At 35.1% G+C, this 27,829-nt stretch overlaps 1 protein-coding gene across 1 annotated transcript in view; it reads left to right on the forward strand.

The window, feature by feature from the left end:
• Nucleotides 1-23,217, forward strand: part of FAM133A (family with sequence similarity 133 member A) — a 38,403-nt gene extending 15,186 nt beyond the window's left edge. Inside the window, exons 3-4 of the mRNA XM_015127775.3 lie at nt 9,093-9,182; nt 20,250-23,217. Of these exons, the coding sequence (XP_014983261.1) occupies nt 20,353-21,099 (747 nt within the window). The 5' untranslated portion in view covers nt 9,093-9,182; nt 20,250-20,352 and the 3' untranslated portion in view covers nt 21,100-23,217. The remainder of the gene's footprint in view (nt 1-9,092; nt 9,183-20,249) is intronic.
• The last annotated feature ends 4,612 nt before the right edge of the window (nt 23,218-27,829 follow it).

Genomic DNA, 27,829 nt, shown 5'->3' on the forward strand with positions numbered 1-27,829 from the left:
TTTTTTCATTTTTGCTTTTGTTTTTTGAGACGAAGTCTCACTCTTATCCTCGAGGCTGGAGTGCTATGGCACGATCTCGGCTCACTGCAACCTCTGCCTCCCGGGTTCGAGTGACTCTCCTGCTTCAGCCTCCCAAGTAGCTGGGATTACAGGCGCCTGCCACCATGCCCAGCTAATTTTTGTATTTTTAGTGGAGATGGGGTTTCACTATGTTGGCCAGGGTTGTCTCGAACTCCTGACCTCAGGTGATCTTCCCACCTCGGCCTCCCAAAGTGCTGGGATTACAGGCATGAGCTGCTGCACCTGGCCACAGCAATCATTTTTTAATTAAATTTTTAAAAATTTTGGTAAAAGTAATAGTTGATTAAATACAATAAAGTCCATATATCCAAAGAAACACTAATCTGCTGTCAATAGTGATAAATATTTATTGACTTAGAAAAATGATCATGATATAGTATTTAGTCATGCAAGCAAGTTACAAAATATTATGTATATAAACTTGTTTTTTTTAAATAAAGGGTATAAATATGCATTAAAATATCTGGAAGTATAATCAACACGGTATTAACTATGTTTACATATAAGTAGTGTACTCCATGGTTATTTTTTGTTTATCTGTATTTTTTTTCAGGAGATATTTTTGGTTGAAAAAATGCATATGTAAATTTAAAGACACTACAAGTTTTCAAGGACTGTGGTGATATGAAGATAGAACATGAGGTAGATTGCTTTAGGACCTATACATAAGGATATAAAACCAGCAAGACTTATTTGATGAGACAATGGAAAGGGCACATTTAAGAGATGCTTTGGAGAAAATCAGTTTTACTAGGTTTCTAATTTAATATGGGATTAAGATGAGACTGAAGACAACACTGAAGTTGTGAGAAACATGGGAAAATATAGGTACCACTAATAGGTATAGGAAAATTGAGAAAGAAAACAAGAGATGGAGGAGTTACCTTTTGCCAGGAGGAGTATAAGAGGTAACCAACTGTATGAGATGAAAACTGAAAAAAAAAAAAAAAAAAAAAAAGGCTTAGAAGTCAGGGCTGGAGATATAGATTTAGGTGTAAAGAGTGTTAGTATAGAAGTAGAAATTACGAAAATCGGTGCATATGGTGAGCCTAATAAAGCTAAGTAAGGACTTAAGAAAATCCACTAAATTGTTTTCATTTACTATATCCCTGTGTGTTTTTTAAAAACCTTTATTGAAATAGAATTACATAACATAAATTTCACTCATTATATGTGTATAATTTAATAATTTTAGTAAATTTATAGAGAGCTGTGTGACCATCGCCATAATTGTTAGAATTTTCCCGTCTCTCCAAAAAGTTATCTAGGGCCTGTTAGCAGTCAATACTTGTTTTTACATCCAGGCTTAAGCAAACACTCTTCTGGTTTCTGTCTATATAAATTTGCCTTTTCTGTACATTTTATCTAAATAGAATCATACAGTATATTCCCCCTCGTGCCTGGCTTCTTTCACTTATGTTTTTGAGGTCCATCCATGTTATAGCATGGATCAATAGTTTTTCTTTTTAATTGATGAATACTATTCCATTGTATGACTGTATCACATTTTATTCATCTGTTTACTAGGTGGTGGATATTTGGACGGTTTCCAGTTATTTTTGTTATTATGTGTAATGCTACTATACATGTTTACATACATGTATTTGTGTAGACACATGTTTTTGTTTCTCATGGATATATTTCTAGGAGTAGAATTGCTGTGTTGTATAGTGTATTTGTGATTAATTTGTTAAGAAACTACCAAAATATTTTCCAATGTGACTGTACTATATGACATTACCAGCAGCAAATGCACTGTGGGCCACTTTCTGTGTGTCCTCATCAACACTTGGTATAATTTGCCTTTTTTATTATGGTCATTCTAGTGTATATGTAGTAGTTTCTTGTTGACTTCTGATTTGCATTTCCCTAATGACGAATGATGTTGAACATCTTTTCATATCCCTTTTAACCATTTTGTGTATTTTCTTTGAAGAAATATTTATTCAAATTATTTGCCAATTTTTAATTTTTTGGTCTTAATAGTTATTGACTTGTAAGAGTTTTTCAAATATTCTGGATATGATCAGATGTATGATTTGCAATATTTTCTCTTATGTTGTTTTAATGATGACTTTAGAGTAACACAAGTTGATGAAGTACAATTTATAATTTTTTTTCTTCTTTGAAACATGCTTTCAATATTTCACCTAAGAACTCTTTGCCCAACCCCAACTCATGGAAATGTTCTCCTATATTCTCTTCTAGAATTTTATAACTTTAGCTCTTACCTTTAGGTCTTACATTTAGGTCTGTGATCTGTTTTGAGTTAACTTTTTATATATGATGTGAAGTGTCTAATTTCTTTCTTTCCAAAAAGGATGGATATACAAATGTCCATTTGTTGAAAAGACTATCTCACCACTGAATTGTCTTTGTCCTTTTGTAGAAAATCAATTGACCATAAATGTATGGATTTGTTTTTAAACTATCAATTCTGCTCCACTTATTTATATTATATGTCAACACCACATTGTCTTAACTGGCTTTATAGTAAGTTTTGAAATCAGAAAGTATGAGTCATCTGATTTTACTCTACTTTTTCAAGATTGTTTCAGCTATTCTGGATCCCTTGTACTCTTATATGAATTTTCCAATCAATATGTCCATTTTAGGATCAACTTGTCAATTTCTGTGAAGAAGCCAGCTGGTATTTTTGTAGGCATTGGATTTAATCTATCAGTCAAACTAGGGAGAATTGCCATGTTGACAGTGCTGATCCCTCCAACCCAAGAATATGAAATGTCTCTTTAGTTAGTTAGATATTCTTTAATTTCTTTCAGTAATGTTTTATGTTTTTCATTGTATGAGTCCTGATAGAACCTCTGAGCTAAATGAGCTGGGGGTGGGGAGTATGGGAGCAGCTATAGGTTACAGTTACTTACTATTCTTATCCAAAAGTCAGAGATTTTTCAAGCATAAATGCTTCTCAAATGGAGGTAGGTTTTTGGTTAATTTCCAGAGTACCAAAATGGTTGCTTTGTTAATTTTGTCCACACTTATACAGGTAAGTATTTGCATTATACTTACCGATTCCATAACCCTAATCGAAAATTCAAAATCCAAAATGCTCCAATAAATATTTCCTGTGAATGTCGTGTTGCCACTCAGAACCTTTTGGGTTTTGAAGCACTTTGGATTTCTGATGTTCAGATTAGGTATACTCAACCTGTAATACTTTTGGGGGAAAGAATTTCCTGATCTTCTCCTCTAGTCATAACTGGAAGTTCTGTCATCTGTGTATGTTTACGAGAATTTATGTTCCAAGTGCTTCTAGCTCCAAATGCTCAGTAACATAATATGTATTGAGATGCCAATTCAGTCAAAAAAACAGTTAAACTACCACTTGTCTTATAAAGACAAAACATTTAGGTTACTGAATAGTTTCCTTTTTTGTATTGAATAGACTCTATGTTTTAGCATGGTGATAAAACAGTTACTGAGATTGGCTACATAATTTAAGTAAACAAAAGATATATTCCAGCACTTCTTATGTGTTCAATACCACAGGAAATAATGGATGAATAAATCATCATTGCTGCCCTAAGGATCCTGTAGACTAGGCAGTAGTAATGTGCTGCCATTGAACCTTTATGGCACTGTCATATTTTTAATTATGTAGTTACTTGTGATTTATTTAATATGAACATCCATAAAATCTGTGAGGTTAGGAACCATGGTAGTATTGTTTACCTCCGTGTTATAAGCATTTCCTAGCACAGTGTTTGGAACATAATAGACACTCCATAAATACTGTTTGAATGAATGAGTGAACAACATGTCATGGAAATATAGGGTAGAAGGAAATTATTTCCTACTAAGAGGACCAGAAAAGTCAGGGATTAAAGGAAAGGTTTCCAGTGAAAGGAAACAATGATGATTGTTTAAAGTCAAAGAGTTAGAAAAGACCCAGAAATATCTGAGGAACTGTAAGGTATTTTCTAGGGCTGTAGCATAGGAGTCATAGTGATGAGTCAAGGAAGAAAAGAGAATAAGAAGAAGAAAGTTAAGGGGAGATGAGTTTGGAGAAGCAAGTGGAAGCCAGGGTCTTTCTGACAAACTAATGACATTTTAAAAAGTCAGGGTTTTATTTTAAAGTAGGTAACTAGAGTTGGCAGTATGGAAGATGGTCTGGACACAGAAAAGAGTAAATAATATGTATGCAAGCTGGGCAAACCCAGTGTACAATATTTGCATAGCCATCTGTATTATGTATAGGATCCTCCTAAAAGCTGACCTGAGAGAGAGAGAGAGAGGGAGAGAGAGTGTAATGTCACTGAGATATATATTCTTTAATTTCAAAATTTGCTTTGGAATTTTTGTTAAATAGAGCCACATGGTCCTCCCTTTATATCCTTGTGACAGCATGATAATTCTTAATATTAACAATTCTAACAATATGAAATTACATCAGTATGACACATTTGCCTTTTGGAAGTGTGCTCATATTAGTGCCATATTTGATTTTCACAAAAACTCACAAGATAGAGACAGCTTTTTTCATTGTACCAATGTGAAGACTATCCTAATAAAGGCTAAAAGATCAGCCTATGGTTTCATAACCAGTACAAGTTAAGATGCAACATTAGAACGCTTTTTGAAGTCCAAACCCCTTCTAAAGGTAGCATGCATCCATGCATTTTAGTAATAATTTTACTGCTTTTGCTTTTTGTAACTAATGTTTCTTATAAAAGTTTTATAAGAAAGTTTTAACTTTGAAATAACAACAAGGTTAGCATTTGCTTCTTTGAAATTGCTCTTTTGAAGTATTTCCACAGTGTAAAAAGTTGAATAAAGAATTACCTAGATAATAGATTATGAATATAATATTTGTTAAAGTTAAAATGTTGGTTATTATCCAGTACAATAAAGCACCTGTATTTTAGACCTTTTACAAAACCCAAGGTACATTTTTTTAAAGGGAAAGAACAAGTGAGCACAGAGAAAAAATAATATTGGGTTGGCAGCACAGGGATCATCTTATATGTTTAGAAGGTGAGAGTAAGATCAAGAGAAGCACAGGTAGAAATGCAAAATGCAGATGAAAAATGTCAATATTACTGAGCATCTTTTGAGAAAGATGTTACATGCTTGTTTATAATGGTTTCATATGGAATATCTTTTGATGCAGTAAACCACATTGAAAATATTCTCCAGTTAATATAACACAATGAAAAACTTCTGCCATGGGATTTTTACAATAATAAACTTTATACTAAATATTCTTGAGATCTCTTTAAAAGTTGATTGCTTGTACTTTAAAATTCGATGTATTGTGTGAAATCAATTCAAAGGGTCAGAAATTCAAGGTGAAATTAGGAAAAGTTTAAATCCCCAGTAAGATAAAACACCTGCAAAATTAACCCAAGAGATGACTGGTGAGTGGATAATTCAATTTGGAAGCACCCAGAGTTTTGATTGAGTCTGAAGGAGACACAAATAGACCGTGATTATAAATTGAAAAAGTGAAATCTAATCATTTAACAGGAGAATGAATTATCAGAAAGAAAACTCCATTAGGGAAAATCAGAGAGCTGGCTGCAGGTTTCCAGCACTGTCTAGGAAAGAGAGTGTCCTGATTAGTAGATTGGAATATTCCAGTCCCCATCTCAATAATGGAGATGGGTAAGTACATCAAATTAAACCTTGAGGCAGTGATCATTAAAAAAATCTACTGACTCCCTTTTTAATGATTCCAGGCTCACCAAGGAAAACTCTGATTATGATTTTAATGTGTGATATCCATACAAAAGTATGTATATGCTCTAATAGAGACAGAATATGCTGGTTATTAAACTAAACATTCCTGTGTTTATAATATTTACCAGTATAAGCTATTGCACGGGCATTCTGATTTATACTTAAATATCTTATGACTTTAGATAGGGAGAATTAGCCTCACTACTCCCGGTACTACTAGGACACTGACAGAATAGCAGTGTCTAACTGGAAGGAAACAAATATGTCTATATAGAAGGGCATGTTGGTGACAACATCCATCTGTTTGCAATTGGTAAAAGAACTAGGTGATGATAGAGAATATGCATATTTTTCCTATTCTCTGTATTGTTTTAATGTGAAATTTTTCCTATGGCAATGGTTTTCAGACTTTAGTTTCTGAAGACTTTTTTTTTTTTTTGAGATGGAGTCTCAGCCTTGTCACCCAGGCAGGAGTTCAATGGCACAATCTCGGCTCACTGCAACCTCCGCCTCCTGGGTTCAAGCGATTCCTCTGCCTCAGCCTCCCAAGTAGCTGGGATTACAGGCACATGCCACCACGCCCGGCTAATTTTTTTTTTTTTTTTTTTTTGAGATGGAGTCTTACTCTGTCGCCCAGGCTAGAGCGCAGTGGTTCGATCTCGGCTCACTGCCAGCTCTGCCTCCCGGGTTCACGCCATTCTCCTGCCTCAGCCTCCCGAGTAGCTGGGACTACAGGCGCCCGCCACCACACCCAGCTAATTTTTGTATTTTTAGTAGAGACGGGGTTTCGCCGTGTTACCCAGGATGGTCTCGAACTCCTGGCCTCAGGTGATCTGCCCGCCTCGCCTCCCAAAGTGCTGGGATTACAGGCATGAGCCACCATGCCTAGCCCCGAAGACATTTTTTAAATTCCTAGGTCTTATTCCCAGAGATTCGGATACACTTGGTCTGGGATGAAACACAGGAATCTGCATTTTTAAACATCGCTCTGTATAATTCTCATCCGGAGGGTTAATGAACTATGAGCAGCACTCTTATACAGAGGAAAACTTTCTTAAAAGGATGGTTCACCGCTGGGCAAAATGTCATGGGTTTCTGTTAGGTTTCTGTTAACTGACTGAATTGAAACATTCTAACCAGTTCTAAGCCTGTGATTGGTCAGAACTGTGTATTCAAACCACAAAGAGCATTGAGGAGGTAGCAGGCAGTTTGATAAGAATAACTGATTCGGGTTGTGGCTAGGGCAAGACAAAATGGCTGCCGTCTTCACCGCCATATGCTTGGAGGTGAAGAACAGGAAATAAAATCCTTTGAGGGGGCCCTTGCTGTTCTATAGCAGAAGCAAATAGGTAAGTGTCAATGGCAAGGGGTAGCCTGGGAAACAGAATCCCACTAAAATCGCCATCATCTTCTCATAGCCACCTCAAAACAATTTAAGTAAAAACAACGTGCCTCTTACGGAAGTACAAGTGTCCTTTCCAGTGTCCTTTCTCTCAGACCCAGATTACTGCCTCTAAAACTTCTCTGATACAAAATCTTGGAGCTTCTTCAAGAGATGAGCAATTATTTAATTGAATATATGCAGTTAGAATAGGATTCCGGACATAGGGGGAGGGGAAACTAAGAGCTGGAAATTGCTTAAGAGTAGTATAGGGGGCCGGGCGCGGTGGCTAATGCCTGTAATCCCAGCACTTTGGGAGGCCGAGGCGGGCAGATCACGAGGTCAGGAGATCGAGACCATCCTGGCTAACACAGTGAAACCCCGTCTCTATTAAAAATACAAAAAATTAGCCGGGCATGGTGGTGGGCGCCTGTAGTCCCAGCTACTCGGGAGGCTGAGGCAAGAAAATGGCGTGAACCCGGGAGGCGGAGCTGGCAGTGAGCCGAGATCGCACCACTGCGTCCAGCCTGGGTGACAGAGCAAGACTCCGTCTCAAAAAAAAAAGAGTAGTATAGGCTAGGGTTGCAACCAGGAAGTGTCCGAGCTAGAGTTTGAATTAATCAGACTTCAAAGTCTATATACCCCTTCCCTTGATTTTTCTAATTTTAATGTGTATAACAATCAACTGGAGTCCATGTTGAAAATGTAAAATATATATATATATATAAAATAGGCAAGTTAATATATTAAAAATAAAAATATGTTTTGAATAAAAAAAGGCAGGTGGTCAGTGGGTATTATTTGAGAAACACTTTTTCAGAGCGAAGTTGCTCAAACTTTTTAGTCTCAGGATTCCTTTACGCTGTTACAAATTACCAAGAACCTTAGAAAGCATTTGTTTATGTGGTAAATAATATCTGATATATAGTAGCTACTGATATTTGTGGTATTAGAAGTAAAACTGAGAAATGTTTACAATATTTAACCCGTTTGAAAATACCAAGAATAAACACATTACCTGTTAATCAGGTAACATTTTATAAAATATAATTTTATTTTCCAAATTAAAAACATTTAGGGAAAACAAGATATACTATTGCATATTTTTAAAAATCTCCTTAATGCCTAGCTTAATAATTCTCTTATCTGTTTCTACATTCAGTCTGTTGTGATATGATATTTTAGTTGAAGTATATGAAGAACATCAGACCTTACAAAAATACATGGTAAGAAAAAGGAGAACCTTGGAGACTCCCTGAAAGGATCTTGAAGATCCCCATGGTCATGAGACCATACTTTGAGTCCCTGTTTTGTAGGAATAGCTGTTTTTACTGTGAGAGAGTTCTATATTCATCAGGGTTTTTTTTGACAATCAAAGTTTAGAGAAACTGAGGATCATTAAAAATGAATTTATTTCTTAGATTACTTAGGGTGGGGAAAATTATTTTATAAATATTACCGCAGTCACTCTTTCATTAATTTACTTTATTAGGTTTAAAGTACTATTGAAATATAAAAAAGAAGTATAGGTGATGGGGAAGAATTTTGTTTAAAGAAATTGGGTTTTAGAACAATGATTAGATTGAGGGTAGAGTGGTTTCAATAGGCAGTGAGGAAGGAATACATTAGGTAGACAATTATAGGTAGAAAAAGTGGGAGAGCAGGGACCAATCTATAGTTCTTTATAGTAGATAGTTGTTTACAATTGAATAAATAACAATAATGGTAAGAAAGTGCTAATTGTAACTTTCTAAAAAAGGTGATTAATTTGCCTGATAAAACAATGTTTTGTTCTGGTCACGTACCTCTTCAAATTTTCTTACATTTTTCGTTACTCTAAGTTTTAGTTCTGTAACCTAAAATTTACTGCCATGTTAGTGCAACAACTTTGACAAACATTATCTTATTTCTCATTTATCTGTGGTAAAAGTGGAAGAACCTGAAAAGGAACTTAGAAAGAAGCAGCTGGGAAAGGTGAGAGGAAAACCTAGAGTGTGTGTTATCCTGGAAGCCAATTGAGGTAAGTGTTTCAAGAAAGAGGGAGTGATCCACTCTGTCAAATTACGCTAATCCATGAGGTTAAAATGAAGAATAATCATTGATCATGAGATTTAGTGACATGGAGGTCACTCATAACCTAGACAGGAAAAATTCCCATGGAGTGGTTGAGGTGAAAGTTGCATTGCTATGAATTCAAGAGAAACTGAGAAGAAAGGAGTTGAAAACTTTTTGTAAGTAGCTATTTCCAGGAGTTTTGCTAAAACAGTAAGCAGAGAAATGGAGCAACAGATTTTAGAGGAAATGAGGTTAATACAGGTGGTTTCTTTTGGTTTATAAATGAGATAAATAATAGCATGTATATTTGCTTATTTTTTTGAGAGCTTCAGTGGTGAACTCTCAAGACATTAATCCTTTCCTCATAGAATCCATTATCTAGTTGGGGGAAATTATATTAAATAAATGATTACACAAATAATTAGAGTATAATTACCACACCTAACTTTTTCAAGGACATCAAGAAAGACTTCCCTATGTAAATGATACTAAGGTTGCACTTAGGGAGGGAATAGTACTTGAAAAGGTCTTAGGCAGAGGGAATATGGCCTATCAGGGATACTGACAGAAAGAAGCTACTGAGCTTGAAGTACAGACAGAGGGGAGAATGAATTTGGCAGAAGATAAAGAGGAAGAGTTAATCAGTGGCTAAATTATTTAGGTTGGAGTTAATAGATTTAGTTAAGGTCTTTGGTTATTATGCCATGTACCTTAGGGATTCTTGACTTTTATGTGTTTGGCGTAACAAAAGTAAACTAGCCAAAACTGAAAGGTAAAAGATGGGACAGAGAAAGCAGGAAGGAAAGGTGAATTGCATTACCACTATTCATAATGCCGCACACATGACATTAGGCCAAGTCTATCTGTAGTTTCATCATCAATTATTTTTTCTAATAAATACTAAATGTATTCAGTATTCACAGCATTGAGATATTTCTGTCTAACTGATCAAATCATATAGTAAGCAGGTCCAATTTGTTTGTTAATATGACCAGTAACAACAGATTGTCATTCCCTACCTAATATCTTCCAGTGACTTTCTTTTAATCTCTTAAAAATAATATATTTTACAACTTTTTCTTATGAAATTTTTAAGCACTTGGAAAACCTGAAGACTAACACCTATATACCCATAATCTAGAGTCAAGAACTTTTATCATTTTGTTCTATTTGCTTTCTCTGTTTTGCTGCATAATTTGAAAGTAAGTTACAGACCTCATGATGCTTCATATGCACATATTGCAGCATATTTTGCCTAAAAATAAAGGCATTCTCTGTAATCTCAGTATTATCATATTTAAGCTACTTATTTTCCTATCATCTAATGCCTAATCAGTATTAGATATCTTCGATGCCTGCACCCAGTTTTTAAGTTTCATTGGAGTTTTTATACCATGAGAATTATTTATTTTAGGTGTACAGTTTGATGATTTACTGCAAATTTACAAAAGTTGTACAGCCATCATCTTAATCTGAAAACATTTCATCATTCTAGAAAGAAGTCTCTGATACATGTTTTTTTTAATTGAACTAGGATTAAATCACGCTTATATCTCTTTAAAGTTTTTTTCCTAAAATAATTTTTCTTTTAATCCATGAAATTGATTTTTAGAAGAAATCAGCTGTTTGTTTTATGGAATCTTCTACATTCTAGATTTATCTGCCTGTTTTCTCATTATGTCACTTAACTTTTTCCTCTATCCATCTCCCAACTGCCACTCCCAATATTTTCTATTAAAGTCCTGGTTAGACTCATTCTGATATATTTGGAATAAAACCCAAATTTGCTAATTATTTTCCTCCTCTAAAAAGTAAGCCCCGGCCGGGCGCGGTGGCTCAAGCCTGTAATCCCAGCACTTTGGGAGGCCGAGACGGGCGGATCACAAGGTCAGGAGATCGAGACCATCCTGGCTAACACGGCGAAACCCCGTCTCTACTAAAAACACAAAAAATTAGCCGGGCGAGGTGGCGGCGCCTGTGGTCCCAGCTACTCGGGAGGCTGAGGCAGGAGAATGGCGGGAACCCGGGAGGCGGAGCTTGCAGTGAGCTGAGATCTGGCCACTGCACTCCAGCCTGGGCGACAGAGCGAGACTCCGTCTCAAAAAAAAAAAAAAAAAAAAAAAGTTAAAAAAAAAAAGTAAGCCCCATAAAGCCTTCTCTAATACCAGTGTGTGGTTCACAGTAGGATCTCAGTACAAATTTGTTGAGTGAATGAATGAATCACCGACATTCAGATTATATATTTTTGCCATCCAGTTTCAACCTCAGCTTAAGACATTTTTCCATTTTAAATTTTCTCCCTCTGAGGATGAATACTGAGTGATCCCTCCACTTGGTTTTTCAAATCATGCCAGTTATGGAAATGTAGTCCTTTTTGATTCCAGTATGATAATGATAATATCAATTAGCACAGTTTTTGATGCTTCTGACCATTCCATGCTATTATTTTCAGTAGCCATCTATAATTTAGTTATGTTAACAAATGTACTCTGGCCTTTGGATTTTAAGGACATGTACATATATATAGACATTTCTAATGTGAGAAAATCTAAAACTCATATAAGTATATCCAGCTTCAATAAATAACTGTATTACTTTTGGCTGTTTCTCAGCCAGTATATTTGCATCAAATTCTCTGTTCTGTTTTCAGAAATACATTAAAAAATTTATGTGGGAGTGGCAGTTTGCAGAAGGCACTGATACATGTAAAACCAAGTAATGCTATTTAAAGCCATGCACAAATAGATATGTTTTGAATTATGTTCACTGGGAAAAATAGTAAAGAACTCCCCTGGTATTTTGCTTCCTATGCTTAAGGCCTTATCTTTGATAACTTGTTAGATGAGATGACAAATGTATCTTGGCACTAGATGCTAGGGAATTGTTGACATATTTTAGATTGCAAATCAGTTTGTATGCACAGTGCATTGCCTCAAAGGGTGTATTATGGTCCTCTACTATAAAATATATTGCTTTAGTTTAAAACTAAAATGTAGATGAAATTATAAGAAATAAATGGAAAATCCAGTTTGATCTCACCAAGAAAGTTTGAAATAATTTTTCATTTGCATACTGGTCAAATCAAAATAAAATTGATTTTAGGTGTTCAGTGCTGAACAACACTAGCTTAATAAGATTGTAATTTGAAGAACCTTGTCAAGGATTTCTACAAAACTTACAAGACATTTGTTAAATAGGAGCGAGGACAATGGGCAGAGAACATAGGGCAAACCTTATTTGTTTGGGTGTATTTTTATATGAGTAGTCATATCACACAGATGGAAAGAAACTAGTATTTTATTAGATTTGTTTCATGTAAGGTGACCCGTGGAATAGAGGGGCTGGAATTTTCAGCGCTCTAGGACATTTTGGTTACTTCATGTATAGTCATGTCCCACTATATCTGAACATAGTGCTCTAGAGCAAAATCTGTTGTCACGAAAGAATCAAGAAAGTTGCTAGTGAGTATCCAAAACATGAAATGCATTTTCAAAACAAGTACCTTCTTGGAAAATGCATATTTGAATTTGGTATTTGTGTATATAATGGTTTTCTACAGAGGATTTCCTAAAGCATTGACACTGGAACTATAGAAACTGTTGTTATTTAGTTCATGACTTCTTGACTAGGGTAAAGTGCTACAGGGACAAAGCTTGTGAATTTAGTTTCTCTGACGACCTTTACTCTTTTTATTAGACTATACTCTTAGACTTTCAAATAATTTCAGAAGTATATACAGGACAGATCCATTCCTGCTACTTGAGAAATAAATGGACTTTGTCGATGGTAACACAGTCATATCACCTAGATGTCCGTTATAGTCAACACAGTATTCTATATATCATCTTTAAATAATTCCTGTCTGGTGCCAAGTACTTAATTTAAACTTAATATGTGATTGAATGAATTGAAAACATTTTATATATTTTGTAGCTCTGTCCATTGAGAAGGCCTAGAAGAAACAATACCCAATAGCAATGAGCACACCCAGTGCCAAGGTCTTGTTTCCTATTATAGTTCTACAGTAAAAGGAACCTGGGCTCTGTAGAAATGGCTGATTCTAGGGCTAATGCAAGGGTTATACAAAATTATACTGGAGCATCTTGTAAGAACCAGCAAGTAAGGGAGTACTTAAGAAACAAAATGAGGGAGTTAATGTCAGAGGGACACAGGAGCTAACTAAAAGAGCTTTCCATGGCCAAAGCTGGAATAGTTTAAGCAACAAAATAAAATTGTATTGAAATATTACCCAAAGTATAAAATTAATAATCATGAATCCATACTCGTATAAATAAGTGACTTAACACATGGGGATTAATGGAAAAATCTCCTGTAACAGATGAGTTCCAGAAAATTTATGTGGGCATATCGCCATCAAGAAGTTGGAACGTAACTTCCCATTCTGTAAGTGTGGGCTGCACATAGTGACTTTTTTTCCAAAGAGTACAGTATGGAAATGGGAGGAGAATAATCTTAGAGTGGAGAAAGCTGATAAATACTACTTTGGTCAGGTGATCAAGGTTAGTAACCTTAGTGATAAGTTAGTAGTACATACCCTTGATATGATGTGATGAGAATGGTACTTTGCCTTTGTGTTATTTCTCCCAAAAACTTACAATCTAAGTATAGCTATGATAAAAAATAGTACTAGACAAACCCAAATTGAAAAGCATTCTAGGCTAGGCACTGTGGCTCACGCCTGTAATTCCAGCATTTTGGAAGGCCAAGGCAGGTGGATCACTTGAGTCCAGGAGTTCGCGATCAGCCTTGGTGACATGGTAAAGCCCTCTCTACAAAAAAATACAAAAATTAGCCAGATGTGGTTGCACGTGCCTGTAGTCTCAGCTACTCAGGAGGCTGATGCAACAGAATCGCTTGAGCCTAGGAGGCAGAGGTTTCAGTGAGCCGAAATGGTGTCACTGCACTCCAGCCTGGGCAACAGAGTGAGATCCTGTCTCAAAGATAAAATAAAATAAAATAAAATAAATATAAAATAAACACTCTATAAAATAAATATCTGATGATTACTCCTCAAGACAGTAACAGTCATCAAAAACAAATTCCTCTGCCACAGTTCAGAGGAGTCTAGGAGACACGATGCCTACTTGTAATATGGCATCTTAGATGGATTCCTGGGACAGTAAAAGGACTTAGCTGAAAACTAAGGAACTTTGAATAAGTATGGACTTTAGTTAACAATAGTGTGTCAGTATTGGTTCATTAGTTGTGGTAGATGTTCCATATCAATGTAAGATATTAATGGTAAGAGAAACTAGATGCAGGGGATACAGGAATTCTCTGTACAATATTTGCAAATTTTCTGTAAACCTAAAACTATTTTAAATAAAAAGCATGTTTAAAAATACATATCACTTGATTGGCATAAAAGCTAAACAATAGTGATGATGTGTTTTTCTGAACACAAAATTCAAAATGTCTTACTATATTAAGGTAAATGAGAGGGTGAAGTGCTCATTTCTTCAAAACAAACATTTGACAAAAATTTATACTTGGAGCTTCTACCCTCTCACATCATGCTTTTCTATCTTATCACTTCCATCTACAATATTTTGTTGCTTCTATAAGCTTTCAGATATCATCCTTAAGATGGCAGAGATTGACTGTTTGTCACTTGACAGTTCTGTAGAGGGAAGAAAGAGGAAGACATATTTTAAATTCTCACATTTTCCTTAGAATGACTAATGCTCCATGACAGAACTATGCTGGAGGGAATATACATGAGAAGAATTGTTTCCACACTGCACAGTTTTCTACCATGTTGATTCCAGTCAGGATAAGAGTGATAATTTCTGCTTCAGAACAGTCATGTTGACAACTAGAATAGGATGTGCTCATGCTTGGCTTTTATTTAGGGAAAAAAAGATATTATATTACACACCATTGCTAGAGCTATATATTTCATGGAAATTATGATATATGATTAAATTTTCCAAAAAACCCTCTTTATTTTTCATTTATCCTGTGACTTAGATTGCACTATTGTTATTTTCTATATTATCATCCAATGTGAAATGGCCAAACATATTGTGGTAATTAAAGATATTGTTATATGTGAAGATTATTGTCATTTTATAATTTGACAGACCCATGCCTATCTTAAATCCTTTCAGAAACTTTCTAAGATACATTTGTTTCAGCAGCATGGTAACTTACATGAGCTAGTGTGAACAAAGAACATTAAGGATTTTTTAAATAGGAGCCTCATCCAAATGCCCAGATATTTGCAGAAGAGTTGAATGTTTCAGATTAAGGCTTAGAGGAATTGCCAGCTACTTTGAAAAAGATGTTTCAACTCAAATTTATGTATCTGTGAAAATTTATCTACAATTTTGCATCTCAGTGAAAATTCATTGGAATTATTTGTAATCTTTAAATGATGTAGAGGTGGCCTTTAAAATAACTAGTTTTAGTGATATTTGTGGTAGAAACTACATTGTGAAACATTAAAATATCTTTTCTGTGAGCTTACATTTATATTGACATTTACCTAAGTATGTTTCATAACAGATGGTATAATCATTTTCAAAAAGGAGAAATTGAGATGATTACTAGTTTATAAAAGTAATATGAATATTTTGCACTGTATTCAGCTTGTCCTTTGTACCTCAAGGCCTTAGCATCTGATATTCCTTCTGCTTGGGGCATTGAATCAATTTTGGCTCTTTTATTACTCCCATCCTGTTTAACTGCTTTTTCTGGCTAGCTCTGGTTTATGCCACAGGTCTCAGATGATATGTCAGTAATTCAGACTTGACCTTCCCTTCTGAATTATGTCTCTGTTTCTTTCATAGCATCCTGTACTTTTCCTTCATCTCCCCAATCATGATTATGATTATATACTCATTTGTTTCATATTTGTGTAATAACTATTACCTTTACTAAACTGTCATATCCATTGCATAGTATCTGGCACATAATATATGATCAAAAGGGAATTGTAAGAATCAATGAACAAATATTATAATATCCAGATTACTAGCATGATTGTCACAATTTACATCTAACCTTTATAGGATTTTACCGTATTTCATGAAAATAAGTAGACGTACAGAAAATCAAGTTACTCTTGTTCTATAATAGAAATAGAGAAGGTAAGCCACAATGCTTTTAAAACAGAGTATTTGAGCAAGAGACTTTGTTGGTGTTACTTTTTCTCTTTTCTCAATATGATTTATCCTCTAGGAAAGGATCATACAGATTCTTCAGTTCAGAATAACTCCAGCAACACTTACATGGTGACAACACCCTCTCCCATTCTCTGCTGTTACTCGAAATTTTAATTACTGGTCTCAAAACTCCTATCCTGTCTTAATCTTAGCAGACAGACGACCTTGGCACCTACCACTGAATGAAAATGAAGGCTATTATGTGAGAAATACTTCATCTTTCTCCCTTTTACCTCCTACCACCCTCCAAAAAATCCTGCATCCATTCCCTTTCTTTATTCTTTGCCTCTGCTCTTGGGAAAAGAAATTCTTTCTACCTCTGAGTTTAATTTCATTCCTTTCTGTTTTCTCTGTGATATTGCCACATTAGCTATTTCTTCTCTTACCTATGTTTTTAAAACATGTTTTCTTTGTACTTTATCCTTCTAGATGCCCTCTGAATATGCTCAAGTTTCTTCATGTAAAAAAAAAAAAAAAAAAACCATAAAAGAATTTTAACTCCACATCTTTCATGGTTGCCTTCTTATCTCTTTACTTTCCATATCGACTCTGTCTATGTACTCTAGGTCTCTACATTCTCCTTTCAATTCAGTCTTTTAACCCACTGTCACCTGGCTTCTGCCTTTACCTCTTAGTTGAGATTGCATTAACAAAGGTTACTAATGACTTCTTAATAGCTAAGTATAATGGACATTTTCAGATCTGAATTTGACTGATCTGCTGCATTTAATACTGTTGTCTGTAACATCTTTTCTATTTTTATGAATTTTTCAAAGGTAAGGATACTTGCTTTTTGTAGAAAATTTAAACATTACAGAGTCATAAGGATTCTTACGCTTACCTTGAAACTTTATTCTCCCTGTGTTTCTGTGACTCTTTTCTAATACTGGTCCTGCTCTTACCACTCTGGCTAATTTCTTAGCGTATACTTTGTAGGTTTTTCATTCACTGCCAACCCCTTGCATGTTGGTGTTCAATTGGATCCAGTGCTCAAACATTTTTCATTTGAAATTTCCCTGCAAAGTAATTTAGTTTTCTATCGTGACCCTAGCTATCACTCAGTGACTGCCAGCTCAGTATCTCTAACTCAGATCACTTTCCAAAGGGCCAATACCCATACATCCTCTTTTTTACATGCATAATTATTCATAAATCTCAGAGACACTTCAAACTTCAGGAGTCCAAAATGGAAACTACAACCATTTCTTGAAGTCTGTGCCATTTTCTCTATTACCTAGTCATTGTCATTGCCTTTGGTCTAATGTGTCAAGCCAGAGCCTTACCCCAGATTCCTTTCTCTTTTTCACCCTTTGTATCCAATTTGTCACTAATTTCAATAGAATCTTCTCAACATATCTCATATATTTCTCAGTATTATCATTCACAGCGTCGCTGTTTGAGTTCAGACTCTTTCATTTCTTGTCTACATGAAAACTTAAGTGATCTCATTGCCTTCTTTCTTAACCTGACTTCAGTCCATCTTTTACTCTGTAAATAATTGTCCTTAAACACTCAAATATGACCATATCATTCTTCTGCTTAAAATAATGTCTCCCCATTAGCTTCACTGTAAATCCCACAGGAGAGATTCCAACCTCCTTAGCATACCACCCAAAGCATTTGTTACCTGGCCTTTGCCTATCTTTCTAGCTGATGTCAGGACTAGGTCTCAAGGAACTGAAATTAGAATGGATTATTCTATTGTGTCAAGTAACAGAAAGAAGCTGCCAGTTGAATATGAACTGAAGTATTTAAGATTTTCAGATGGTCAAATCAGAGACACGATGATATTTGAGAGTAAAAATGAAAATTACAGAAAGACATAAAAGGGCTGCCTATAACTAAAGAGGAAGGAGCATAAGATCAAGAACACAGAAAATAAGATGTTGGAAATTATCATCAAGAGTCACTGAAATGTCTATAGCATTGAGCTTATGATGGATCGGTATGCTAGGTTGACTTAAAGGTTCACATTTAAGATGGAGACTGATAGAAAAATCTGTGATATGTCTGATCATCTTTCTCTTCTATATAAAAGACTTTATTGGCTCCCTATCAACTATAGGACAAAATCCAAGATTTTCAAATGACCTAAGAGGGCCTCCATATTTAGGCTTCTTTTTATCTCTGCAAACTTACCTCCTTCCCCCGGCCCTCTTGATCTTTAGGTTCCATCAACACTAAATATCTGCTGCTCTTTTCTCATGATTCTTCTGCCAAGATTGTCCTTAATTTCCTCATTTTCTGGGTAAATGCCTGTTCATTCTTTAAGACCCTAAACAGACATCACCACCTCTAGAATGCTCCCCCTGAATCTTCCTCACTCCCAGAGTTACTCATCCATCCATCCATGCATTTATTTGTTTGTTTATTATTGAGAAAATATTTATTGAGTGCTTAATATGGGCCAGATTCTATGTCATGTAATGGGAACACCATGGTGAATAAGATAGGCCACACATGACCTTTAGCAGTGGTTACACGTATAACAGAATAATCAGAAATAAAATAATTACCAATTTCATAAATGTTTTGAATAAAAGAAACAATGAACTATCATACAGAAAAATGAAGATGAGCATTAGACAGAGAGGCAAACCACTTTAGTATAAGGTTAAGCCATAAAAAGTTGTTGCTCTTTAAACTGTTTGTGTCCCATAAAATAGTTTTACATAGTTTAACCTAATAGTTGACTTTCTGAGGAATTGACATTTAAGCTGAAACCTGAAGGATGAGGTGGAATTGGCCATGCTGGCTAAGCCTATAATTCAGCATGTTTCAGGAACCAAATGAAAAGAATTGAGAAAAAGAGTGAGTGAAACGAGACAAAAGTAAGAGACAGAAGTAGGGCACATCATGTAGGACTTTATGGGAGATTGGATTTGATTTTCATTAAAATGTAAAGCCACTGGAGTTTTTTAAGATCCCTCTGTTTACAGTGTGGGACTAGAATAAAAGGGAGTAAGGGTGGAAAAATGCTATTAAGAGGTTGATGTAAGGAGAAAATTTGGTGTTGCCTTATTTGTGCAGAGTTTGGAATCAGACTGCCTTCGGTTAAATCCTGGATATGCCATTTATTAGCCATGTTACTTCATGTTCAAATTTTGAGTTTTACTCGAATTCTCTAAACCTCGGTTTATCTATCTGTGAAACAGAGACAATGATAGGACCAACTTCATAGGTTTGGCCTTGAGATTGAATGAGATAATCCATTGCAAACACTAAGCAGTCCTTGATGGAGAATAAACACTAACTAGGTACTAGAGATTAATAGCCCAAGTGAGAGATGATAATGGCCTGGACTAAGTTGACAGTATATTTGGGGACAAGTGAATGGATATGAGGCCTATTGTGGAGGTTTAAATATCTGGGTTTAGTAATGTATTGGATTTGACAGTTGAGGGAAGGATTTTTCAATTATGACTCCTGGACTTCTGTCAAAAGGAGTGGAGAGGGTTGTGTTGCACTTTCCTGAATTGGCAAAGGTCTGTGTGGTACAGATTTTAGTTATATGAATTTCTCTATGAATACTATATAAAGCAGGAATGAAATAAAGGAAAAAGGTAAGTATCATACAATGTGAGAGAAAATGGCTGTTAAATATTTTAAGGGTCTGTCAGAATCTTACATGAGGTACATGAAACACTTTTAGTTTATATTATGTTTATACCACAGTGTCTGTAATATGTAAAATTTTTAAATGTATATATTGTTTGTTCCCATGGTATAAGATTTTGGAAATTTCTACTGTACTATGTGATAGGCAGTGAACAATTAAGCTTGTATGTTTCTTTTGTCTTTATATTAAAGGTGATTTGTAATCATTCCATCTGCTTCTCTTACAGAGTGGAGCTTGCTTAATATTTCTCTAAATAAAGAATTTAAGGAGAGCATCTATCTTTGTTCTCTTTGGCAACTGAGAGTCTGCCCTTGGAAACATCAGGCACCATGGGGAAGCGGGATAATCGGGTAGCCTATATGAATCCTATCGCAATGGCCAGATGGAGAGGCCCAACTCAATCTGTGGGCCCAACAATCCAAGATTATCTAAATCGACCCAGGCCCACCTGGGAAGAAGTAAAGAAACAATTAGAAAATAAAAAAACAGGCTCAAAAGCATTAGCTGAATTTGAAGAAAAAATGAATGAAAATTGGAAGAAAGAACTTGAAAAAAGCAGAGAGAAATTATTAAGTGGAAATGAGAGCTCATCTAAAAAAAGAGAAAAAAAGAGAAAGAAAAAGAAGAAATCTTGTCGGTCTTCATCTTCTTCATCAAGCTCTGATTCTTCAAGCAGTTCTTCAGATTCTGAGGATGAGGAAAAGAAACAAGGAAAAAGAAGAAAGAAAAAGAAGAACCGTTCATACAAATCATCCCAAAGCTCTACGTACGAATCAGAATCAGAGAGCAAGGAGTCTGTAAAAAAGAAAAAGAAGTCAAAGGATGAAACAGAGAAGGAAAAGGATATAAGAAGCCTCAGCAAGAAGAGAAAGAAAAGTTATCCTGGTGATAAACCTTTATCATCTGAGTCCTCATCTGAATCAGATTATGAAGAGGATGTGCAAGCAAAAAAGAAGAGACGGTGTGAAGAGCGAGAACAAGCAAAGGAAAAAGTAAAGAAGAAGAAGAAGAAACAGCACAAGAAACGTAGTAAGAAGAAGAAAAAGAAGTCTGGATCAAGTCACAAGTCAAGATAACATCAAGAAAAAAAGCAAGAATGAGTTTGCCGAGTTTCCCTGTGTTAGTAGAATTATTTCTGGACTTTGAGTTGCCTGTCAAATCCCACTGTGCCAGAAAGGGGCATAATGGCTGCTGGCAACTTAAATATACATTTTTCTTTGTTTGCTTGTCCTTCCTTCCAATGGTTAATTCCTCTGAGAGCTAAAATTCTGTTGTCATACCAGTGAATAAAATGTTTGAAATTAAAGTAAAATGTGTTAGATAATGAATAACTTTGACAAAAAAAAAAGTGTATCTAAGGTTAAATGTATTTAATTTGAATACATCTTTGAAATACCATCATAAGTGAAATATAAACGTAATTTCCAGACAATTGTAGTTGGTGTTTTTGATGCAAGGACTTAATATTGATGTCTCAAATTCCTTGCTTTTGTAGATAAGTTTAGTTCATTTTACTTTTTTCTTTTATGAATCTTTGTTTACATGGGGAAAGAGCATGTGGGGTGGGAAGGGTAAGTGTTTGCTAATCACTGTGGCTAGCTGAATAGTGTGCCTTTGACTCTTACACATCCTATTTTTGCCAGAGCAGCAGCCATCCTTTTCTTACTTTATGAAATTCTGGGGTGTTGTATGCTGCTTCAAGTGAACAAGAAGGACAGAAGTTTACAGCATAAGTAAGCCCCCGTATCTATGAAATTTACCTCTTCTTCAGCACTGTTTACTATACAGTACTGAATAATATTTAGTATTACAATATTACATGATTTGAAATAACTTTATACCCATTTTGTATGGGAATCATTCTAAACAGACCCTGATGTTTTTTGATTAAGAAATATTCTGAAAATTTTTTTGCATGTTTTATACTGTTAAGTTTTAATTATCTGACCATATTCTATATAACTGGTGATCCTTTTTTAAGATATGATTTATGCTTAGGATATAAGTTTCAAGTTTGTAGTTTCTTAACCTTGCTATATTAATTTCATTACTGTATTTAATTGCACCCTTGCCAAAATATTTAGCATGTGAGAAGGTTTTTTTAAAAAAAATATGTAATGCCTTCATATTGAAGCTGGTTACTGTACGCAAGTTGAGTGCCAGACCTCTAGTACGCCGTGTGTTACATGAAACTACTGCCAAAATCTTAGTAAGATTGTTGTTGAAAAGATTGTTGTCTTAAGCATTAATATTGAATTTATATAGAAGTTAAATGTAGGTGATAATGACATCATTGATCTTCCTGTGTCCATATTTTACTACAATTTGGTGCCTTGTATCTGTTGCTGATTCACTTTTACCACTAGTGTAAAAATAAGTGAAAAAATATTTTTACTTTACATTTTTATATATCAGAGTAACATAAATTATAAATTTGTGTCTCAAAAACCACCTGTGATGGAGGATGTGCTAATTGTAATGTCATAGGTACAAAGTATTTTGGCATGATGAAAGGCTCAATAGCTATTGTTTTTAAATAGCAGATTTTATCTCAGCTACCTTCAATCACAAGTAAAATTATAAGGATAAAAAACATCTGCTACATAAATAACATGTTGGCTTGCCAAATTTTTTGCATTGGAGATACTGGAATCTCTCATTAATGTTCTTGGAACATATAGTGATGCCATGTTAGATCACCTTGGAGCTTCATAACTTTGGCTTTTTCCTAAGAATATATGTTTATGCTGATAAAAACTATTACATTTATGGGATATTTTGTATCCATATAGAGTTTTTCAGAATTGTTCATTAAAATGCTTTTTATAAGCTTATATTATTTGTAGAATATGGCAAAAGCATTTACAGCTCATCGTATATCTATCTGCTCCCATTCACTTCCAAACCTCTTGTAGTTAGGCAATGCCATTTGACTACTTCAAGCAGAGGGATTGTAAACAGAAGTGATGTTCTATTTCTATTTTGGACTGTAAAAAGTTCTGCATGACCCTCCAGTTTTCTTTTGCCTGTCATGGTGACCTGAAAGCAAGATGTTCCAAATGGCATACTTACAAGACGGATGCAACCTGGATCCTTAGGTCGCTATTTATAGAAGGGACCTGACTGGAGTGCTGATGGACTTGCAGTACATTTTTTAAATGTAATAAATAAACTGTTATGTGTGAAACCACTGAGATTTGGGGTCTTTTTATTACTGCGGAATCACCTAACCTAATCTGACCAATAACACAGAACTCTAGAACATCTATTTCATTATTTATGTAAAATATCTCACCTCCTTGTATCACATTCTTCCATAGTCTACAGATTGACTCAGAAGTGATATTTATGCCATAGTAGAAGGAAATACTCATTTTATTTGCATTGGTTTTTGTGTAATGATTGAGGGAGAGAGTGGTCTACCATATTTCATGCTTATCAGAAATGCTGCCTAGGAAATAAAACTACATTATTCTGTTGATTGCAGTAAAAAAGTTCCAGTAAAGTGTTTGAGAAGGAAATTTTAAAAGTACTTATGAGGACTTGATGAAGAAGAGGAATGGCATTTTTTATATTAATTATAGAACTTATGGCAGAGACAAGTGCTATAGAAATATGGAGGATAATAGACTGCATAGATTTAGTTGAACATTTAATATGTAGCTTCTAAATTAAGAGCAACATAATTTTGTCCCTATTTGAAAAGCACTAAAGTGGTTATTAGTGATCTGCCTTATGTGATTAGTAAGGAGTATAGCTTTAGCTATAACATTCAACTCACTTTGGCTATGGAAAGGGCAGCAGTGAGAGAGTAAATAAGAAAGAAGATGGCAGATGGGAAAAATCGATACACTCTAAATTCACAATTTAATTTTGATCACAAAAGGAATTTGAAACATCTCAGGCTTCAGGTGAAGATTTAGATTGGAGATAAGGAAACAACAAAATTTAGAGTTCTTATTTTTTATCTTGTGACAACTCTCTTGATAATTATAAATTTATTTTGAAGAAAAGTTTCATTTGACATTGTAACATTTCTGTAGTCATTTCTGTTTGGCCCTATTTATTTTACAAAAAAAGACATATTTAATCTGAGATACAGGTTTGTAACTACATCATGTCTCATGAAAATATAGACAACCATTCAAAATCATCTATGTAATTTAATGTTGAACTGACTTTCTCATTCCTGCCTGAGCTGCAAACAAAGTGTGTTCTTTCATCATATGGCTCTAGCACTTTTTCTTGACTCTTCATGCCACTTAAGTTTAATTGGCTTTATATTATGTATTTTGTAGACTTATGGACTCTACGTGTTATGAGCCTCAGCTCTCAGCTCAGCACAAGGTTGGAATTTTCATTCTGCCATTTCTTGACATGTGACCCAAAATAAGTTATTTCACCACCTCCATGACACAATTTCTTCATATACAAAATCAGAGAAAATGGTATCTGTATTAAACCATTTTTGCATTGTTATAAAGAAATACCCGAGGCTGGGTAATTTGTAAAGAAAAGAGGTTTAATTGATTCACGGTTCTACAGGCTGTACAACATGGCACCAACATCTGCTCAGCTTCCGGTGAAGGCTTCAGGAAGCTTACACTCATGGTTGACGGTGAAGCAGGAGTAGGCACCTTACATAGTGAGACAGGCAACAAGGGCAAGGGGAGAGGTCCCAGACTTTTAAACAACCAGATCGCTTGTGAACTAACTGAGTGAGAACTCACTTGTCACCTAGGAGATGGTACTAAACCATTCATGAAGGATCAACCCCCATGATCCAATCACCTCCCATTAGGCCCTACCTCCAATATTGGGAATCACTTTTCAGTATGAGATTTGGAGGGTACAGACATCTAAACCACATCAGTACTTATATCTAGGATTGTTATGAAAATAAGATAAAATAACATTGAAAGTATTTAAACGTTCCTGGCACATAGTAAATGCTCAATAAATGTGTTTTTTTCATCCTCCACCTCCAATTATCATCATTATCACATATGACATAATAATGATGATTTCATTATTATGATATCACCACCTCCTATGCTGCATTTTAACTTTTTAAAAAGTAGCTCCTGCTTCATCTTTTAACTCTAACAATGATAATACATGGCGTTTTGCATATAACGGGCGTCTCCTAATTTTCATTAAATTGAATTAGTTGATCAAGACTTGGGAGAAAGAAAACTCTGAATGAATGTAGTGTACTAGATGTTGTGTGTAAGCTCCTTGCCTTACATTTTACAGCAGCTGAATTGAGATATAATTCATATACCATAAAATTCACCTCTTTAAAGTATACAATTCAATGGTTTTTAGTGTATTTACAAATAAATGGAGACATAATCAGACTTTATAAAAGACAGACTAGGGCGATTAAACAGTCACTGCTCCTGCTTTATGGACATATATTTCTGGACCTAAACAAGAATTCCATATAACCACAATGTTAGAACATGTAAATCATCTCAAAAAGAAACTTTGTACCTTTTATCTTCCCTACTCCTACCCCACCCATTCTCTCAAGCCTTAAGCAACAACTGACATACTTTCTGACTCTGTATATTTCCCTCTTGTGGACATTTCATATAAATGGAATTATATAATTATGGTCTTTTGTGACACTTCTTTCACTTGGTATATTTTCAATATTCATCCATTATTTGGTATGTATTAAGAGCATTTATATCAAGATAAAAAGAAAGAAAATCTAATGCAGTCCATAGAATTTCTGCTAGAACCAAGAGAAAAAAAATCTTCCATATTTAAATATGCCAGACATCATTAATCCGACTTGCACTGATTTAAAAATACTGATTATACAGAAGGCTATTGAGAGTTTATACTTCTTGGATGTAAAAATATTCAAATATGAATTAATAGAGAAATTGGGTCAATTTTTATGATAGATACAGGTAACATTAACCCAGCATGAGTATGATTTGTGTTCAGAAACTTGGCAAGTTAAAATTGTTTTAAGGAGAGCATGGATATGCTTATTTTCCCTTCAATAAGCTACTACTCTGAATGATTTAGTCAAGAACTCTAGTGTTTTGAAATGTCTTTTCCCAGAAGCTGTTTACAAAGATCAAAGACACAGATTATCTCCCTTCAAAGAAGTCGTTGTAATCCTTTTTTCCTTTAGTGCCCCCAAATAGCTTTATTACTTAGTATCTCATTTTCAACCCATCCACCCACCGTCCCATCTTCATTCAATTACTTTAACTAAATTTGTTTTTAAGATGTGTCCCATTTACCCACTACTCAAACCTTCACAGGATTAATTTATCTAGACACTATTCAGATATAATACACAAGAATATATTTTCTCTATTGTAGTCTCTTTACTGACATAAATATTTTACTAGTACAACAAACATAATACGAAGTAAAGAACCACAGCTAAGGCCCTATTACATCTATTACAAATGAACAGGGGGAAACCAGTGGATGAAATCCACGAGCTAGTGTAACTCTAAATGATCTTAATAATGTTCCAGTACATAAAAATAAGATAAAAATAGAGATAAATGTCAACCAAAAAAATGGAGACTTTACAAAAGACATACTATGGTCATTAAGCAGTTACTACTCCTGCTTGATGGACATGTATTTCTGGACCTAACCAAGAATCCTATATAAATAATTTCTATAAGTCCAATGGTCTTTTGTAATACCACATAGATCTTTATCTATCATATTCTAGAAGTCATTGCAATCAATTAGCAGGACAGGATTTGATTATCCCCAATATATAACCATATATGCACATGTATAAACCCTTTAAAAATTTCTTGTAAATATCTGTCATATACCTGCCCAGCCACTGATAGCAGGCTGTAGGCTGTACCAAGAGCATTCCCTGGGAGATTGCATCAATCAGAGATCCAATCATTTAACAGATGGCACACTCCAGATAATTTGAAAAGGGTTTATTTACAAAAGGGCTACTTACAAAGGTGTTGGTAGAGTGTAGGAGAACCACAGGGCTAGTGCGGTAACCTTGAGGGTAGTAACAATGAGCTATCACTACTTTTAGACCCAAAGAGACTAAAACTGAGCTGTCATTTAAACAAATAAATACTCTGAGTTCACTTCCTTTCTTTCTTCTGATCTTTTGCCCTGCTTCCCCATTAGCTGATCCCAATTGGAAATCAGAAGTCATGGGATCTCATTGATGTTATCTATACAGGTCAGCCTCCTCAGGCAAGGGAAGGTGAAAGAAGGATAGAGAGTGGAGCTGGAGGGGCAAATGAAAGGTATACCCAGGACTGCACACCTTTTTTGCACTTCAGCATTCATTCTTGTCCTTCGACTGAGTGAACATTTTATGTCTCCAGCCAAGAAGTTTCATGAAGTCACACAAGTTTCATATCATCTCAAGGTGATGTCAGTTTGATCACACTGCAAGTAAAATATTAGCCACCACTGACATTATTCATTAAAATAGTGATGGGGTATAGGAAGGTGAGAGGAAAAGGAACATAAAACATAGTGCTACATCTTTCTCTTCTGTAACTGTTCATGAGGCTAAATAGGTTTCCATAGCTACCTTTCCTCTCCATTCCATGCTCCCCTTACCCGCTGCCAGCACCTGGATGGATGGGGTTCTTTACCTACTCGGGTATAACAAACCTTTATTCCTGATGGATCTGAGACTTTGTGGTCCTGCCTTTATTGGGTTGTTGCAGTTTTCAGTTGACAAGGACAATTGGACAAGGGAGTAAATAACAAGAGGTGCCCCAGTGGAGTACTTGGATTCTAAACATAATCCTCTTGCTGTCATTGTGTAGCGAC

This window comes from Macaca mulatta, chromosome X, assembly GCF_049350105.2.
Source record: "Macaca mulatta isolate MMU2019108-1 chromosome X, T2T-MMU8v2.0, whole genome shotgun sequence".
Classification (NCBI taxonomy): Eukaryota; Metazoa; Chordata; class Mammalia; order Primates; family Cercopithecidae; genus Macaca; species Macaca mulatta.